This window comes from Eulemur rufifrons, chromosome 26 (genome assembly GCF_041146395.1).
Source record: "Eulemur rufifrons isolate Redbay chromosome 26, OSU_ERuf_1, whole genome shotgun sequence".
In the NCBI taxonomy this organism is placed as follows: Eukaryota; Metazoa; Chordata; class Mammalia; order Primates; family Lemuridae; genus Eulemur; species Eulemur rufifrons.
In genome coordinates, this window is record NC_091008.1 from 5,906,898 (window position 1) to 5,921,655 (window position 14,758).

General features: G+C 53.2%; 1 protein-coding gene across 3 annotated transcripts in view; it reads right to left on the reverse strand.

Annotated features, from left to right (window-relative positions):
* HADH (hydroxyacyl-CoA dehydrogenase) overlaps window positions 1-14,758 on the reverse strand; it is a 41,796-nt gene that overhangs the window by 5,554 nt on the left and 21,484 nt on the right. For all 3 annotated transcript variants that reach the window (XM_069459067.1, XM_069459068.1, XM_069459066.1), the window contains exons 3-6: window positions 11,827-11,984; window positions 9,116-9,242; window positions 5,384-5,473; window positions 1,338-1,410 (exon numbers count right to left, since the gene is read on the reverse strand). In XM_069459067.1, the coding sequence (XP_069315168.1) occupies window positions 1,338-1,410; window positions 5,384-5,473; window positions 9,116-9,242; window positions 11,827-11,984 (448 nt within the window). The remainder of the gene's footprint in view (window positions 1-1,337; window positions 1,411-5,383; window positions 5,474-9,115; window positions 9,243-11,826; window positions 11,985-14,758) is intronic.

Below are 14,758 nucleotides of genomic sequence, written 5' to 3' on the forward strand. Positions count from 1 at the left end.
CCCCCAGACAGGACACCGAGCTGCCCCCCGGCCCGACAAGGCTGGGGACAAAGAGGCAGGGGGACCCCAGTGACAGGCTGCTGGGGACCGCAGCGCCAAGAGTGAGCTCAGAGCACGTCCCGTGGGGCCAGGTCTGCCTTCAGCTGCTCCTCGCAGGTGGCCGGCGGCGGGGTGGGTGCAGGGCGTCCCCCTGGTGGCAGCAAAGCCGAGAGGGGCTTCCCCTCGCCAGCGGACGCGTGCGTCTGGGACCGTATCAGGGACAGCGCGCTCCAGCGAGAACGCCACCACCAACAGGTGGACCACCCACAAGGGACATTCTAAACATTACATTTTATTTAAAAAAAAAAAAAGAACCCAAACACACGACTGCCGTGCAAGGCGGGGGGAAATGCTCCGCGCTTTCTTTGAGGTGTAATTAGGCGGATTTGTCAATAAACACAGAAGTGCTGGTTTGATCTTGGAGCAGAAGTGTGGCCAACGCTTCCGCAAACCAAAGAGAAAAGTTTTAATATTTAAAGCAGGTTTTGAGGAAGCAAATGTGCTCTCATCTCTCCGCAAGAGCCGGTGTCAATGTCTTGTTGCACAGTGACATTCCCCAGCGCGAGCATCTGCGAATGCGGTGACTGAGGACAATTCCGCTTGCCCTGCGCCCAGCCCTGCTGAGGCCTGCTCGCCTTCAGGCAGACAGGACAGTTTCCTTCCCGGAAACAGGGAGGGGGCGGGGACAGGAGGGGGCGGGGACAGGAGGACGCAGGTCTGTCTGTGACCTTGACCCAAGTCTGATATTTTTACCACAGGGAAAACCACTCTTTCTCAAGTATTGAGGGAAAAAATTCGGACCACTCTTAAGATTGACAAAGCGTATCGTGGCACCAGTCAGCACGGACGGACAACGGACTGTTAAAAACCGTCCTTGTCACGTGGCAGCCTTGGCAGGTATTTCTCCCCCACTGTCACAGAGTCACAGGTTTTACAACCTTAAGGGACTTTAAAGACCCCCAGCCTAGGGATTGTACGTTGTGAATATCATTTTTAGGAGCGAACCTTTTAACTAACAACAGAGATCCGGGGTATGACCCAGGTTGCTGTCAATTGCTCCGGCTGGACTGTGGGGGGTGGGGGGTGAGGGAGGGGGTCCCACAGCTGCTCTCAGAGGCCTCATAGAGGACCCAGGGGACCCAGGGGGCCCCGGGGACACAGGGACAAAGGTACCGGGGCCCAGGGGGAGGCTGAGCTCTCCCACCCAGGAAACGGGTGCTCCTTCCCTGGTCTGCACGGCCCTCGCTGTGGACACGTGAGGACCCCAGACGCCGCCCCAGCCCGGTCGCCACGGATACCTCGCTCGTGCAGCCTGATGGCCTCCATGAGATACGGCACCAGGAGACGGTTCACGATAAACCCGGGAGTGTCCTGTTTCCGGAGACAGAAAAAGACAAGACAAGTGAATTTTCATTAAATCGATCTTTCGTGAAGTCACCACATCACCCCTTCTTACCCGGAATTACGTTGCCTACACTGGCCAAGCTACATGTTTTCAACACTTGTTCTAAAGCACCGGCACGGCCTCATCGCTGTCTCAGGTGACAATTCATGTAGCAATCATAGCTCAGCACTTAAAAAAAAAAAAAAAAAAATCCAACCCAGTTGCTTCCGAGGCACAGGGTCACCACGAAGGCAGAGCTTGGCTTGGGGCAGGCGGACCTGGGTCCAGCCCCTGCCACCCCCGCCCACCCTGACCGTCCTCTGAAGCTCAGTCTGGTCGCTGCAGGTTGGAGGCGTCATTCTGCCTCGGAGTCGTGAAGACAAGTCAGAGAACCCACAAAACGCTGTCGTGGGGCCCCTGCACTCCCCCACTTCCCTGTCGTGAGTCTAGAAGCAGCGGCCTCGGCCAGGACAGTCTGGGAGGTGCAGCGCTGTCCTGGCCGCACAGTGACCTGACCTGGGACAGGTGCTGGGGCCAACGAGCAGAGCCCCCGGCCTTCCGCGCAGGCACCCAAGACCCCCTGCGCCCTGGGCTGTCCCCTGTGCCACACGCTCCTGTCATCAGTTTCCCGCCCGGCAGCTGACACGTGATCACCTCTCCCAGAGGACTGTCGTGGGGTTTGGATGCATCTCTTCTGGGGACTTGCGAAGAAGGTCGGATCGGCAGACTGATTTTTGGGTAAAGCCAAATTTCACTACATAGACGGCATCTTTTGTCACGAGGCCGTGACCTTGCTGAGGGCAGAAGTCCCCACCCTGGCTGGGGCCTCGGACCCTGCGGCCAGCACACACCAGGCACCCACGGGCACTGCAGCAAAGGTGCCAGGCTCTGCTTTCCTCGAGGAGCACCTGGTCGCTCGCGGCGACAGCAAAGCCACAAGCTGCCAACTGCCGAGCACGTCGGCCGGGCGAGACCAGCCTCCGCCTGTCACCACAGGAGCACAAAGACGCACTAACGCTAAGAAAGAAAAAATTGTTCCCTGGGGCCACAGTGTTTTATTATGGAAACAGAATAAAAACTTTGGAAACAAAATGATCTTTTCTAATTTAATGAAAAATCTGTCATTTCTTACTGTTTTCTGTTATTTCTTTCTGTGTTTTTTAAATAGAAAAGTAATATAAAAATTTGAAAATTAGTAATGTAAAACATAATGTGAAAACGTGAAAAATAGTTCGCAAGAGTAAAGTGTTTTTCTTGACTTGTCAGGCTTCAGTGTAATTTAAAGGTAAACATAAATAGAAAAATAAAATTTATTGATTTCTATTCATTTAAGCCACATTTCTAGAATCAAATGGTCAATATTAACTGTGACAATAAGAACATCAACAAGTAAGATTTGCACAAACCAGATGCAGAGTTCTGCCAGGGGCCGCCCGCCACCAGCCCAGAACAGCAGGTGACAGCAGGGAACAGCAGGTGACAGCAGCGAACAGCAGGGAACAGCACGGCAGCAGGACCTGCCTGAGTTACATGCACTTCATGAGGCCCCGGGCTCAAAACTAGCCTGAGTTAAATACAACTCACATGGCCGTTACTGTGTTAACCGAGATTATAAAACAAGGTTGATTTTACAACTGAGGCATAAATACTCCTTTCAGCTTCAAAAGGACTTTTGTGTAAACTGAGGATAGGAACGCAGAAATGGAGAGCACACCACACGCAAGGTGAACGTCAGAACGCGGCCTGGGAAAACCATTTGCTCCAATTACCCCGATCACTGTCATCCTCCTCTACAGAAAGAGCTCCGAGCGCTCGCATGGAAAAAGTGCTGAAACTCACAAAATGCTTAGACTCACTAGTAATCAAAGAAATATTACAACAAGAGAGCATGTGTGTGCCAGAAACTCCTTCCCGGGGTTTCTTCCCCGTTATCACAATATCCAACGCTGTTGAGGATGGAGAGACAGGTGCTCTCAGAACACTGTGAAGACACACAGTTCCTCAATACAGCAATTAGTTTATGTATCGCACGCCTTGCATCTTTCAGACTTTTACTTATTAAACACATTTTATTTCCTGTTACTTACTATGTGCCAGCTACTGTTCTAAGCACTTTACAAATATGAGTTCATTTATTCCTCGTAACAACCCGTGAGACAGGGACTGTTACTATCCCTGTGTGAGGCACGAGGACGCTGAGGCACAGAGAGGTCGAGTAACTTGCCACGGTTACACAGCCGGGACTCACACCTCGGCGAGCGAGTGCTTGCCTTTGACCTTCACACCACACTCTCCCCAGGGAGTTGCAACACAAAAACACACTGCAGAAACACTCACGTCGTTCTTCTGCGTCAGGTACTGGGAAACTATGACATCACAGACCAAATCCAGCCCACAGCCTGATGGTGCAAACACGGTTTCACTGGGTCACAGCCACACACACCCCTGCTTCCCCGTCACGGCAGCAGAACTGAGCGGCTGCGACAGGGACCGCGTGGCCTCCAACAGTCACCGTCTGGACCTTTACAGTGAAGTTTGCTGAGCCTTGTCCAGTGTGGTTGCTCTAAGTTGTGTGGGTGCCTCCGAAGAGCTTGAATAGTTCACCCCGCAAGACCCCCAGAAAGCGCAAAGACACCACACAGAGAAAGGTCCAGGATGATCTAACAAGGACAGTTTTATGAGACAAAGAAGTTTCAATCCCCGGCGATGCTGTGGCCACTCTGACAGAAGAACGAGCCATCACTGCCCGTGAACTAGTGACTGACGTGCCGCAGACGTCACCGGCTTTGCCTGCACTTCCCCTGCGACACGCTTTTGCCTCCCCGATGTTCTTGCTAATGCCATCACCACCTTCCTCCAGCAATGCACAAATGGGCAAGAAAGTGCAACCACAGTATCTAGCTATTAACGTGATTTTAAAAAATGCAGATAATTTAAAACCATAGAACTCAAAATGGGTGTTAAAAGTGACACTTCCCCTGGGCCGGAGGAGGCAGCACGTGCCGGTCTAGTCCGGTTCCTGAGACCCCCTCGACCGATGGCTTATTCAGGATCCATGAGCAACGTGAGCTTTCGTGGGTTAACACAGTACTGTGAGCTCAAACTTAAGAATATTTTAGAAAGCAAAAGTAGGCCAGGAGAAGAACCATATGATATCAAGGATCAAGATCAAAAAGGTAGACGAGTTATTGGTAAAACTTTGTAACTGTGTGGCATTTGGCGACCCAACTACCCCTTTAGAAAAACTGCAAAATCTTGCAGAAGTATAGTCCTTAAGTTTTGGGGAAACTGAAGAGGAACTAAAAGAAATGGAAAAACTGAAGGTAACCAAAATGAAGTAGGTTATCCTTCCAACCGCTGGGGGTCATTTTACACCACTGGGCAGCGTAAGCAGGGGGAGAGCTAGAGGCCAAGCGTGCTTTCTACTCAGCCTGTGTCTTACTGAGATACAGCACAACACACAAGAAAACACAGGCAACGTTCCACCGGGAACCAGCTTCATTAACGCTGCTCTGGGCAGGCCGGTCTCGTCCTGTCTCAGCCTTTCCCCAACCACCTGCAGTGCTCTTTCCAGAAGTCAAGTCCTAGTTTTCTGTTGGGGATGTGTGTGTCCACCAGCTGCTGCCGACACGCAGGGTCCTCACTCCCAGCGGCCCAGCTGATGGAGCAACAAAAACCATTTCTGAAAATGCAGCCACACAGACAAAAGCCAGGGCCAGGGAGCCGAGCCCTCTACTCAGCGGAAGGCCTGGCTCCGCTCGGGTCGCAGACGGTCCCGATGGCTTCAGGCCTGGCTGAGGAGCACGGCTTCCCTGCCTGCAACGGGAACAGACGCCCAGGTGGCTCTCCGCAGCACGTGGGCAGCCCTGAAGTCAACAGTGCTCCTCCTCACATCGTTCCAGCAGGAGGAGGAAATCGGTCAGGTTCCAGAAAACATCACCGCCTTCCCAAGCTGTCTACCTTGCAAGAGACAGGGTGCTTTCCCAGGGCTTTGCTGAAGTCCACCAGAGATTCGAACGTCTTCTGGCTGGTCATGGGTGTTTTAATGACCTGGAAATGCAAAGCAAAGAATTAGGACCAGAGAGTCGGCAAATAACTTCAGTAGAATGGTTTGAGGAAACACCGATCAAAAAAGGGTCCAGACAGGTGACAATAATTTTACAGTTTCAGTATAGTAGGGATCTCGAGCCAGAAACAAAGTATTTCCCAAAAATGTCCATTTTAAGACAATGCAGTACTGCAGAATGTACAAAACCAAGACTTAAAATACAAGAGAGTGTGCATGTGTGTGTACGTGTGTGTGCGCGTGTGTGCATGCGTGTGTGCGCACACGTGTGTGCATGTGCATGTGCGCATGTGTCTGTGTGCGGTGTGCGTGTGCACATGTGTGCGTGTGCGCGCGTGTGTGTGCATGCATGTGTGTGCATGCGCATGCACACGTGTGTGCGTGTGTGCATGTGTATGTGTGCGTGTGTGCGTGCATGTGTGTGCGCGCGTGTGTGCATGTGTGTGTGCGTGTGCATGTGTGTGTGCATGTGTGTGCGTGTGTGCATGCGCATGCACACGTGTGTGCGTGTGTGTGCGTGTGTGCATGTGTATGTGTGCGTGTGTGCGTGCATGTGTGTGCGCGCGTGTGTGCATGTGTGTGTGCATGTGCATGTGTGTGTGCGTGTGCATGTGTGTGTGCATGTGTGTGCATGTGTGCGCGCGTGTGTGTGCATGTGTGCGTGATGCATGTGCATGAGTGTGTGCGCGTGCGTGCATGTGTGCATGCATGTGTGCATGTGTGCACGTGTATGTGTGCATGTGCGCGCGCTTGTGTGTGCATGTGTGTGCGTGTGTGTGTGTGTGCACGTGCGTGTGCATGTGTGCGTGTGCATGTGTGTGTGCATGTGTGTGTGCGTGTGCAGGACAGTTTTACAGACTTTCTTGCTGAGTCAGACCGAGGCTCGACTGCACTACTCACTGGCTGTGTGGCCCTGGGTACGTTTCTTGAAACTGAAATGACCCTGAAATCACTCTGTCCACCTCACGGAGCTGAGAATGAGATGAGATGGGGAGTAAAGCCCTCACCACACTCCTAGAAGGTACAAAGTGCTCAGTACATGCTGCTCTGGTCGTTTTACTTGCCATCGTTAGTGACGTCAGAGTGGCAGCTGGAAGTGTAGGAGAATACGAGGATTGCCCTTCAAATTCCCAGCAGGAACCCCCTTCTCATATCACAGACAGTGAGAAAGAGCCCCAGGAAGATGGGAGTGATCTGCCCAAGTCACACGCGTGACTCTTCCTCCGTGTCCCCACGCTCTCCCACACAGATGTGCCCCAGGCCAGTGGCCCTCGTGTAGAACAGACTCGTCCTGCCAAAGGCAGCCTGAGCTGACAGCGGGCAGGGCCGCGGGCAGGGCCGCGGCCAGGGCCTGCCACCCGCCGCGGCAGCGCTCCTGACCCTCCGGGAGGCACAGGGAGGCACACAGCTGCCACCTCGAGGGCATCTACGGGAGACGGCACCAGGCGCGCCGCCTGGCACGGTCGGCCCTCAGTAAACACTTAGAGAATTCATCCATCAGAAGTCAGAGTTCGGCAAGTGGACAGACCCGGGTGAATTTAAACTTTACGTATTTACATAAAATTTCAACACCAGTAAAGAACTTCGACCAGAGCCAAAGCAGACGGGCTTGGCTCGTACTGCAGACCCTCCGTGAGACCGAGGCGGGTGCCTCACCGCTCTGCTGAGAAACGGGGGTCACGATGCTTGGCGTGCCCCCCCTTTCAGAGGGCCTCTGGCTAACGAGCTAGCGAGCCGTCTGTGCGGGCTGAAAGGCGTCTATAAACGAAGAGGGCGCTATCACCCGTGCCGACGTGCTCACGGCCCAGGACAGCAGGAGGCGGCACCCAGGAGGCCGCCACAGCCGCACCTCACCCCGCGTCACCCCGCGTCCGGGGCCAAGCGCAGGTGCCACGTCATGGCACTGAGGGAGGTGAACGTGCGGAACAGAAAAAGGGCACCTCGCAGGCCGAGATGAGCAGCAGGACAGACGGACCAGGAACGGCTGTGGGACCACAGGCAGACGGCAGCCCCAGAGCTGCTCGGGAGGCCGCCCCGAAACGTCTCCATCAGAACCAGAGACCCAGCCAGGAAAAGGACGCTGTTAACTACAGAGTTGTAACAATACGGTGTTGGTTTAAAGGAGTCGATAGCAAAGGTCCGTTGTTTTTGTGAACAGGAGAGATGCATGTTTGCTCATTCATTTAACAAACAGCAATGTGCTACATATGGATATTCTGCTCTTGGTTTCCACGGAGTCTGTGGAGAAATATGTGTGTACACACACACACACCCACCCTTAAATGAGTCCAGTCCCAAGTGAAGGAGCCACTCAGCTCATTATACAATTCATTGTGGTGCTCACCACCAGCAACACATAGCAAGAGCTAAAGTGAAAGAACAAACATTGTGGCCAGGCAAGGCTGCTCACGCCTGTAATCCTAGCATTCTAGGAGGCTGAGGCAGGAGGATCTCTTGAGGTCGAGAGTTTGAGACCAGTCTTAGTAAGAGCGAGACCCCCGTCTCTACTAAAAATAGAAAAAATTAGCCGGGCATGGTGGCGCGTGCCTGTAGTCCCAGCTACTGGGGAGGCTGAGGCAGGAGGATCGCTTGAGCCCAGGAGTTGGAGTTGCTGTGAGCTATGATGATGCCACGGCACTCTAGCCCAGGTGACACAGCGAGACCCTCTTGCTGGGTGGAGCAATGAGACAGAGAAAGGAGGGAAAGGGGGTAGGCGGAGACGGCAACAGTGAAGACGATCGACCCCAACACACACTCCTGGGGGGCCGGGGCCAGTCCCTGGAGGTTTACCTGGCTCCATGTCACCCACGTGGGCAGCATCCCCCACAGTTCGCACGGCAATAACTCCTCGACCTCAGAACAAACGCGACTTTAATAGTGGCTGCTTCCCAGACCCTGTAATTAGCCCCTGTGAAGGCAGGTGGCCACCGTCCAGGTGCAAATCGTCTGTGGTGACTCCATGTCCCTCACACCCAGGCTCCAGGCCGGCAAGCAGACGCAGGACGCCGGCGAAGCCCTCCCTGGCCTTCCCTCCACCTCCCGGGGTCGCGACCCGGAGGGTCAAAGCTATTGGAAGCTGCTTGTAGTAGGTCTGATCACAACACACAGGAGACAGGCCTCCTCGGGGACAATACCAAGGCACTGTCACGCAGGGTAGGATGCACCGCAGGAACGGTGAACAAGGTGGTATTGCGGGTCTACCACCTTGCACTTGCAGCACGGGGCAGACTGACCCGACAAGACAATCTGGACGTGTGCAGGTCCCCCTCTGCGGTCCCACCAAGCCAGTGGTCGCTAACGCTGCCTTCCCGGTCTGATGCCTCCGCCCTGCCCACCAGGCCAGGCTCAGATACGTAAATGACATTCCCCAAAGTCAACAGCCCTGGACAGCACTGGCCAAAACACAGGGCTGCGAAGAAACCAAGTACAGGGACCTCCCTGGATACTGGGTGCTTGTGACATCCTGTGGCTCTGAAAAGGACAGACTGGGGCAGGAGAAACAAGCACAGGGACAACCTTGTACCCTCCTGCTAACATCCACGCCATGCCATCCCCGGTGGCAAGGCCGGCGTGACTCGGGACGGCAGGACCGGGAAAGCCGGCGGAGCACGCAGACACACACTGACCTCCACGAGCTTCATCAGCGGCACGGGGTTGAAGAAGTGGAGGCCAGCGAACCGGTCCTGTCTGGTGGTGGCGTTGGCGATGCTGGTGATCTGCAGCGAGGAAGTGTTGCTGGCAAAGATCGTGTGTCTGCGGAGAGAGAAAACGGCGGCGTTTCAGAACGAGTCTCATCCTGGAAACAGCCGGCAGGGTCCGATGCACGGTGACCGCTGACGGCCAGATCCACGTCCTGTCCCGCAGAGCAAGTCGGGGAAAAGACACATCTGCATGCGAGAGGCTGAGACCAAGTGACCTTTATTTAAATCTTGAAATTTTAAATTAAGTAAAATTGGAATTACCTGTTCCAAAGGTATATTTACCCTTCACCAATCTTTTCGTAATTGTGGGGAACGAAATTTCTCCTGTCTGCTTATACTGGTTAACTTCCATGGTACGTGAGAATAAAAGGAAGTGGCTAATCAAGCCACTTAACCAACCCGAGTCACAGAGTGACACTCTAAGTGATCAATGACTAACGACAGAAAGGATGTACCACAGACACCTAAAATCAACAAAAAACTCTAAACACACACCTAATCTTCAACCAGAAACGTCTGATAATAAACATTAATTAAGGCCTCTTCCCTCACATGAACAGCTTCACTCTTCCATTGGATGGGAATTAAAATGCAAACAGAAAATCCGACATGGTCCGAAAGAGGTTTGAAGGTTACATGGGTAGATTTGGGGGGGAGGATATCCATGATTCAAGCTCAAGGTCTTCTGCCTATAAAATCCCCTCAAAAAGCACTACCAACTTATTCTGTGTGTACAAAATATTAAATTATTAATATTTAAAAGTCCACACTGACTTAAACCAAAGTTAATTTTTAAGACCACAGGACAGTGGCGGGTGAGTCTGAGACGCCCAGGCTCTCCTGCAGCGCCACCTGGTGGACATAGGTGCACAAACCCGCCCGCTGTGAGTTGCACACGAGGGCCGGGCAGGGTCCTCACTGACTAGACAAAAAAAAAAAACATCTGAATACATTTCCTTCTCCCATGACAGGCTCTAACTGTAAAATTGACAGTAAAGTCTATCTCAATAAAGCGGCTTACAAGGAAACCGCACGTGTTCGTTGAGGGTGGTGACCTAGGACGCAAACAGCGCAGACAGGCACGGCCGAGGGCCAGCAGCAAAGTGACGTCTGCAGACACCTGCCATGGTTATGCCCTCTCCTCTCCGTGTCGTGTTTCGCGCCAAGTCAGGTGACACGGCCTAGGACAGTGCCCGAGACACAGCAGGCACCCGGGGAAAGTGAGCGGAATTCAGTCAGTTTCCTAAACCACTAACTCTGGACAGCGGGCACGCCACCGCCATTCTGCTCACAGGAAACCTGGCCTTGGACAGTTACACCTGGGAAGGTCTTAGCAATTGTGGACCCTAAACTCACACCCCAGATGGCAAAACTGAGGATTTCTGCAAGGTCAGAGAGAGAAGTGGCTGGGGGCTGGCACCGGGCCCTCGGCAGCCCCTGTGCTGCCCGACACCGACGCCAGGGGGCAGGCCGGCCCTGCAATGCCACCGGGAATCCCCACCCTTTCAATAGAGGCGAAACTGCTGGATGAAACTCCCCTTCCTGGAGCGGGTGTTTCCTTATCTTGGAGGCCGACTGGGCAGCCAGCAGGGCTATGGAAAGTGTCTTGTTTCTGTCAGATGTTCCTGCGGCCCCTAAATGCCAACGTGAAACGCATGAGCACGCCGATCGGCAGTGCCACACGGACCACAGGAGGACAGGTCTCTCCTCCTCATTAGGGACAGTGCCTCTCCCGCCACCGGGGCCACACAGCTCTGAGGGTTGACATTCCAATAGGCTGGTATGCAACTGTCACTCTTTAGCCACTGCTCGATGGTGGCTCCCTGAGAATTGCTTGTCACATAATTTTACTGTCATTCAGTTCCAGCCAAGAAGGGGCCAAGCAAACCCCAAGAAGAGCATGTGTCAGTCAGGCGTCACAGTCGCCAAAAGCCAGGAGAGAAACACAGGCGAGGGCTCTGGAGTTTGGGGGGAGCAGAGCATCACGAGAGCACAGGCTTGTTGCCACGGCACAGACAGTGCCAAGGCCGGGGCGCCCCTGTGCCTGGCCTAGGTGTGGCTGGCCCTCCTCTGCCTCCCTCTGCCAGGAATCCTGGTGAGCAGTCAGCGCTCCCTTAATGCTCCTCGGAGCGTTTTGACGGAACCCAGACAAAGCTCAGCAGAGGAGAGTTCTGGGGAACTTTGCACAAACAGTGACATTCCCAGTTGTCTCATTCTGTTGGCCCCACCCAAAATAGGGGGCGACGTGAAATTGCTCTGAGGTTGCTGGCAGTCGTCTAGGCATATACCCAGCCTGCTCCGTTCCCGGGCACGGGAGGCCCACGAGCAACACGCTGCAGGAAACAAACAGGCCTGTCCCTGGGTGCACCCCACCGTTTTGCCGTGGGTAACTCCACCCTCCCTGGGGACAGGGACAGATTAGGGCAGCTCAAGCCTCAGGGAGCAAACCGGGAGTGGGGTGGGGGACAGGGGCAACAGTACGGGCTGTGCTGCGAACAGCTGGGGGGCAGCAGAAAGAGAGGCAGAGGGACTCGGCCAGCAGATTCCCGATCCTGGAAGAAGGCAGCAAGCGAGGAGGAAAGCTCGCGGCCGGGGACAGCCCTCGGAACCCGGAGGGTTGCCCAGGGATCACGTACTCAGCGGCAAACTTGTCCAGCCTTTTGAAGAGCTCGTTCTTCACCGCCAGGTTCTCGACGATGGCCTCCACCACCAGGTCCGTGCTGTGCACCACGGCCGCCGCGTCCGTGCTGGTGGATATGCTGCCCAGGGTCTTCTCCACAAACTCGTCGCCGGCCTAATGCAGCGGGAGGAAGGAGAAGAGAGCGCTCAGACACAGCTCCGATGCGCTCTGTGAAATGCCCAGAGATGAAACTCCCCGCATTTCTGCTTAGGGAGGCTGGCATCCCAGGGCATGCCCAGGCACCAGGGCAGGAGCCTGCCTGCACGCGATCCCAACTGTGTGATTTTTCAGCCTCGTAGTTAGCTCTGCTTGGGTTGCCAAATTGCTCATGGCACCTGTTCTGGAGCCCCTGAGCATCCATGAAGCTGGTAATTGTCTCTCAAGAAAAGGGCAGGAGTTTAGCTCAGCACCACGCGATAGTCTCAGGGGTGGCGCTGCCTGATCCTCTCTAACAGGCGGCAGAGCCGAGCTGGGCAAGGCGAGAGCTGGGGGAGGACGCCGAGCTTAGCAGGCGTCACCAAATAACTGCTCGTCGCGTGCCGGCAGCCGGGGTTTCAGACACGAGCCCGACACAGCGCTGCGCTCAAAGAGCCCGCAGTTCTGTGTTTCCCTCAGTTCCCTCCTGTGACGCCAGGTCCCCCCACGCGGACCGCAGGTAGGGCAGAAACAGAGACGGTGCCTCCCTGAGCTGCCATTTTATTTCAAGAGGTCACTTGTCTACAGGGCATTGAAATAGTCTGAATCACCAAAGGCATCCAAAATCATCACAGAGTAAGTAACTAGATCTGAGCTGTTACATAGAAATATAATGTGAGGTGATAGGTAATTTAAAATTTTCTATCGTCTACGTTAAAAAAAGCAAAGACGTTAATAGGTGAAATTAACTTTATTTAACCCAATATATCTACGACACTATCACTTCAACATGTAATCAACATTAAGTAACATTGAGATGTTTCGTATTCTTTTTTTCCATTCAGTCTTTAAAATCTGGGGTCTGTTTTAACCGAGAGCACATCGGCATTCGGACCATCCACGTGCTCAAATGCCACGTGCGGAGACTGTACTGTCAGCAGAGCCAGGCACGGGGAAACTGAGGCCTCCCTCTGCCACGGTGTCCCGGCAGCGGACAGACACAGCAGGGGAGACTCCTAAGGAGCTGCTGGTCAGGAGCTGAGCAACTCCGGCACCGGGGCCAACTGCTCACCTGCTCCCCTTCGGGGTCTGGCTCAGAGCCTCAGCCCAAGGACAGGGCTGGAGGTTTGCACGGTAAACGAGGGAAATGCCAGCTGTCTGGGTTCAGACTCACTCTGCCCTTGACTCCAACCCTCAGCCCAGGGCTCTTACAATCCCCTCCACCTGGACCCCCATCATTACACCCCCGGTATGGGGTCCCCCAAACACAAGGGACAGGTGAAGATCTTAATATTTACCTTGGTATTTATTCTTTGGATTTCATCAATGAGAGCACAGAACTATCTCCGCTCCCGCCCGTCTGGTTTTTAAAAGGTGAGTAGGCATTAGGAAAAACGCAAACCAAAACCACAATGAGATACCGCTTCTCACCTAAGATGACTACAATGGGAAAATAAATAAAACGGAACAGAAAATAGCAAGTGTTGGCCAGGACATGGAGGAATTGGAACCCACTGCTGGTGGGAATGTAAAGTGACAGTCACTAATGGAAAACTTCTGGTTCCTCAAAAGGGTAAACACAGGAGTGCTACAGGATCCAGCAGTTCCACTCCTGGGTATGTGCTCCAGAGAAATGCAAACAAGGACTCAAACCAATAGTACACAAGCGCTCATTACACATTATTCACAATAACCAAAAGGTGAAAACCACCGGATTCCATTAACAAATGAATGGATCAACCGAAAGGCCGGCCCTGCTGAAATAACAGGAACGTATCTAATCCCGCAATTTTCTAGCGGCAGCTAAAGACGGATCCTGAGCTCTGCCCACTCTCCCCTCTTCTCTCCCCAGCCGGCTGGCACCCTGTCCTCACAAATGTGGAAAAGAGCCAAAGACAGAAAGGAAATGTAAATCTTTCTTTTCACATTCACCAGAAACTGCTTTTAGAATTTGTTTTATGGCCTCAAGGTGTCCCTGAGAAACTCCAGGACAGACAGCAGGAGGACAAACTCCAGGCCTCAGTCCCCCGACCAAAACCATATCTCTGCAGAATCCCACCCTCTGCCATAAGCCTTACGGGCTCAGAGATAACAAGTCCCCGCCTGCCTGCTAATTACTCCACAACAATTACTGTTCTTTCCTGCTTGCTCTCTGACCCCCTGGCTGTGGCGCTCCCTTCTCTTTCACTGGGAGGCCACCCCGGTCTTCCTGCTCTCCCCCTGCCCCCTTCCCTTCTCTCTCTCTCTCTCTCCCTCTCTCCTCTAAGATTATGCTTTTCTAACTTTTATATCATAATGTCTTCATGAGAAAGAAATCTTTCTCCACCCGCACCATGAGCACCCACTAGGCTTTCTGCCCTGACGTTAACCAAATGGGGTGCAGGCATGAAATAGAAGTCACTTAGCTGTAGAAAGGGATGCAGTGGCACATGCCACGGGGCGGGTGAACTCTGAACACTTTATGCTGAGTGAAAAGTCAGACACGGAAGAGTAAATACTGTATTCCACTTACATTATGAAATGTGTGGATGTAATTAATGCCATTGAGTTATGTGCTTTAAAATGGTTACAATGGCAAATTTTATGCTATCTATATTTTAAATTAAAAAATTAAAAAGGAACTAGACACACCACTGTGGATACCAGAGGCAAAGACCACAGAAGGTCTATTTACACACCTCTCTGCCAGTACACGGAGAGAGAATCCAAGCCCCAGGGAAAACAATCTTAAGCAACTTTAACAAGATGACAAA